Below are 5,221 nucleotides of genomic sequence, written 5' to 3'. Positions count from 1 at the left end.
AATCAATCAATCAATCAATCAATCAATCAATCATTCATCTTCAAAAAGACACTTCGAGTTTCTTCACCGAAAACATTTAATTATGTTCAAATGGATATAATAATAATAATAATAATAATAATAATAATAATAATAATATATTTAAAGAGGGCAGCCCAGTAATATATATTGTTCAGTTATACATCTTTTGATATTGTTTCGCAATAACTGATAATAATAATACAGCTGTGTTGTAACAATATTTAAATTTTTATAAAGTCCCGTGAGTTGCAACACAGCAATTCAATACTTGTCAATACTGATTGACATTTTCACGTTAATCACAAAGCCATCGGTACATAAAGCTCTATTAAATTCAGATTAGATGTAGCTAAAGCTGCCGTTAACTAAACAAGGTCAACTTATTTAAAAAATCTTTAATTAAAAACGGATAATTGTCAATGGAATAGTGGTACATGAAATAACGCGTTCCCCGATTCGATTAAAACCAGTACACAGTAAGGCTTTATCGATTTCCTGCAGAACAGTATGTACACTAGATACCCACATCAATGCACCGTTGGAAAATCAATATTTCATCACACATTAGTTAACATGTAATTGGTTATTTTTTTAATACTTTTTTATATATAATTTTACATCACAGCACATCTGCATTTTTAAACACTGTGCCGATCCAGGTAAAATGACTTGCACGGGACAAACCATGATAGTTGATCCTTACCGAACTGAAGGTGGAAATCTATCCGACTGAGTACTATTTCTTCCTAGGAAAAGACAATTATTATTGTGCTTACCACCCCACCCCCACCCTTTTTTTAAATGTTAATTTTTCTTCATTCTTTTCCTTTGCATCAAATTAACCTGTGCAACCACCAAAGGTGATATGAGGACACACATTAAGGTTTAAGTTTTTGAGTGTGTGTGTGTGTGTGTGTGTGTGTGTGTGTTACGACACATAAACACGTTATAGGAAATATCTTGCTTCTGGTCATATGTCCAACGTCTTTACACCTTAACCACCGCTAAGGACCCAGGCGGCAGCAAGGGTCAATGGCACCCGATGTGACGATGATGACCTGATAGGGTTTTGTTGCTCCAAGACCTCAGGCGACCGGAGCAACTGCACTGTCCCCCACCTGCCATCCCCGTTAGTACGCTACTGCCAGCGGCGTTATGCACACTTACCTATTATCCAGATCACATGAGCGAAACAAGACACCATTACTCGAAGTACAGCGTCTTAAGTTTTAACTGGAAATTCAAAGATTAAACACAAAATGTATTTATTTTAAACCATACTGCGCAACTTTACATTTAAAAAAAATTACAAGTAAAAAATTATAATCAAATGTGAGAAAAAGCACATGGATCTATTTTACATCTGAATTGTACCTTAACGAGATATTATCTTAGCTTTGATGCAGATCTGTTTTGCATTAAATCACGGTTGACATAATCCATATTTACGTCAGACTAACATTAATCATTTGACTTGTTTCTTTGAGATCAATCAAATCTGCTTTTAGATTAAGAGGAAAACGGTATTTGGCAACTGAGTCTAAAATAGAAACTTACAAATCCGATTTTGCGTACAAATCAAAGTAGTACACCTTGGTATGGAGACAAGAAAATTTGTTGCGGTAGTTAATCCCGAGAATTGAAATCTGGAGCTTATAAATATATATATAGTGAAATGCGAGTTTACGATAACCTTTTACATTAGACCATGAATGGTTCCTATAACGATGAGCTTCAGTTAACGTTTCTTGTTCTGTTAAATTCATAGAACACTGAGCAAGTCACGAGAAATAAATAAATAAATATATATCAGAAGTACAAATACGACCCTTTTCAGACCGTAAGTCTCATTTATCATTTTCTCTCACCGAAAACGTTATTTCAGACCTTAACTCCTACTAACAACCATTTGCAGACTTTATCTCCCACTGACAACCCTTTTCAAATCCAAATTCCCATTTATAACCCTTTCAGACCTTTACTCCTATTAGACTGAGCATCATGACCCATGCTGTATAAAAATTCAACATAATTTTGCATACTCAGTATAGTTCGACATTAACTGAGTACCTGCCAAAGTAAAACAAACTTCTCAAATTATCAAAATACATGGTGACAAGTGTTTGAAATATGTTCAAAGACCTATTATAATAGGTATAAAGTCCTTATTATGCCGTGCTGAGCACATGTAACATTGTCTTTCACCATGAAAAGTATCACGTTGCTTTGCGTCATATGTGCGTTAGCATGGTTCTTTTAGCTTCGTGCATACATATATATTGCTTACCACACATACGAAAGTAGAACTGACATTATTTAGTACTTTCTATAACAATATCAATGTCTGACATGGAGATTAATTGCATCACAGAATGCAGAGTTTCGAGGATGGTAAACATCGAAGAAAACTAAGTATTCTACACGATCTTATGTAAATTTTAGAAGTAATTTTACAGTGAAAAATAACGTTGGTCATTTATAAGCAAACAAAACATCTTCGACCCCCCCCCCTTTAAAAATATCTGATTCGCACCATGGATGGTGTGCTTGGCTTTCAACTAATGAGACATTCCATCATCAAAATTTAATGTCTTATGCTCTTTCCGTTGCATTGTTTGTACGTATGCAGGTGAAAAAATCTGTTTCGGCTCTTTCCGACAAATATGTTCAGCTCTTAAAAAATCCTTTTTTGTATCTTTTACAATCGTCATAAAAATTTTAAATCTGAAACATATCCACTAAAAGTTTCATAAGAGTTTGTCATGAGAGAAGGAGCCAATCTGATGGACGTTGTCAGCCCAGAATTCGTGGTATTGACTTAACTTTCCAGCGTCGATCAACTTATCGATGTCCGCTTCCATGACGGCTCTTTCCACCTCGTCTGTGGGTGAATATTCCCATAATCTTAATATTGGACGATCCTCCGTTAAATGTAGAATTAGTAAACACAGTTTTAGATTCACTGGGTTTGCTAGTCCATTTTGAATCAACAAAATTTTACACATGGCAAGTTCAGCAATGTCCAGGGGTCTCGGTGCGTCTAGACCCGTTACTTTGACGTTGATTGCATACGTTTTATTATCCTTAATACATAAAACATCAATCTGACCGACAAGAACGCGGACAAAGTTTGACACCTTGACGTGACCCGTGAGACGAACGGCGACGGCTTCAAATGAATCAAACCAGGATTCGAACTTGCGTTCAAACAATCGACAAAGATGTCCGCAAAATGTGGATCCAGTGTCATTAGTCCCGCTAGGATTTGCTTGGTTAAATGTGTCTGCGGCCCCCTTACTCTGAATGAAAGCCATCATCGCGAGGTAGAACTGCTCTGCCTGTTCTTCACGGGAAACGCTTTTCAGGAATTCCCTGTAACGTTCTCTGTTCTTCTCATGTTTGTTCAGATCCAGACGACATGCCTCCTTCCGTTGCAGAAATGTTTCCCATTTTCCTTTTCTGGCAGCATTGTACGTGCTGGTTACAAGTTCTTCGCCAAGACATTCTACAGTAATAAAAATTTTCATAGTCGCAAGGTCGTATGTCCTGGACAGCTTCTCCAACCGTCTTTTAAGTTCATCCTCGTAACGGATGAATGTCGAAGCAGACGACACTGACATGACAGACATTTTGTTATATCAAACACTTCCCCGACCTTTTTAAATAAACTGATTGTGCGTACCCTTAGTCCTGTTAAACAAATCCTAATCCGCTGTGTATTATGTATAATGTGTATTTATGTTCCAATAATCCCATCTGTGCTGAGTATAGTAGTATATATAATCTCCAGTGCCTAACCCTGGTTTTGTCTTTGTATGCACTTCATCTCAAGCACTCGTATATACATTTTATTTGAGACGAACACCTGGGTTTTCAAAAATGCAAATATTTGCCACTATTTATGTATACACTTCACCTATATACATCACACTCGCGATCGAATCTAATGGCAGCAGTCGTTTTTCTATCACCTTTAAAAGAATTCACTCCTCAGCACTCCTACTGTAAAACTGCTCCCGCGTGTTGTGTCAGAAAAAGTTACTATCATGGATAATTTCATATAAATTAAACATATCATTGCCACTTAAAATTGTCTTTCATAACCAAGTAAGGTTCATTTACCACCTCTGAGTAGGCAAATATCGTATCTATTTTCACAGGGGCTCCACATGGGTGCTATTCTTGAACTATAGACCGATACACAGTCCCTATTGTGGAATTCTCAGGCTTGCCCATTCAATAGCTAAAAGTGTTAATTTTTTATTTTATTTTTACAAATATTTTAATCATTCTCCTAAAAGGAATGAGAACATGACTTTAAAACAGGCTGAGATGAGAAGATGTGTTTACAATGTATAATCCCTATGGAACCTCTTAGGGAGGACCTCGCGTGTCTCCCCGGGAGACCTGTCCGAACACGATCGGATATTTCCGATAGAACCTATGGGCAAGAACTAAGAACTGTTCATACGGGTATTGATACAGACACTGATTGTCAACTATACTGTTCTGTAAAAATTGCTTCGTTGATATGCTTCTATAATATAGAGCCATAAATTCCCCAAGTCAGACGTCAAGATTTGTGCCGATCGATTCTACCGTATGAATATGTTATCGATCTCCGCCGAAACTATTAGACACGCACAGAGAAAATATTAAATGTCTAATTAATATATATATATATATATATATATATATATATATATATATATATATATATATATATATATATATATATATATATATATATATATACAGAAACATCGTGTGGTTTCGTGAATTTATGACTGAAATACAAAAGCAGCAATATAAATGATGAATCCCACAGGTCTTTTATAAGATCAGTTATTAAATGCGGAATAATCTTCACTTGGAAAACAATCTTAGAGCAAAGTTCAACTTTTAAATGTACGCTGTTATTGTCAAAGACTAACCGCTCCAGTGGCCTAGTGGTTAGAGCGTCAGCCTCAGATGCAGGAGGTCGTGGGTACGATCCCCGGCCGAGTAATGCCAAAGACTTACAAAAATTGTACTAACAGCTGCCTCGCTTGGCGAACAGCATTAAGAGGTTAGTGTTAGGACTGGTTGGCCTTGTGTCAGGATAATGTGACGGAGTGGGACATCATGCTACATGTCTGCAGCATGATGCCCCAGTGCTAGACATCACTATAAACTGTCCCACTGCAGACATCATAACGAT

At 36.7% G+C, this 5,221-nt stretch overlaps 1 protein-coding gene across 1 annotated transcript; it reads right to left on the bottom strand.

Moving 5' to 3' along the window:
- Window positions 1-403: 403 nt before the first annotated feature.
- LOC149786088 (uncharacterized) lies at window positions 404-4,123 on the bottom strand. The gene has a single exon (XM_089976382.1). The coding sequence runs from the start codon at window positions 3,648-3,650 to the stop codon at window positions 2,769-2,771; it is 882 nt and encodes a 293-aa protein (XP_089832508.1). The 5' UTR covers window positions 3,651-4,123; the 3' UTR covers window positions 404-2,768.
- Between the last annotated feature and the right edge of the window lie 1,098 nt (window positions 4,124-5,221).

The sequence above is a fragment of the Sinohyriopsis cumingii genome, chromosome 12 (assembly GCF_028554795.1).
Source record: "Sinohyriopsis cumingii isolate HCF-2022 chromosome 12, ASM2855479v2, whole genome shotgun sequence".
Lineage (NCBI taxonomy): Eukaryota > Metazoa > Mollusca > Bivalvia > Unionida > Unionidae > Sinohyriopsis > Sinohyriopsis cumingii.
The sequence above is the reverse complement of the archived record's forward strand: the minus strand, read 5'-3'. Positions and strand labels throughout refer to the sequence as shown.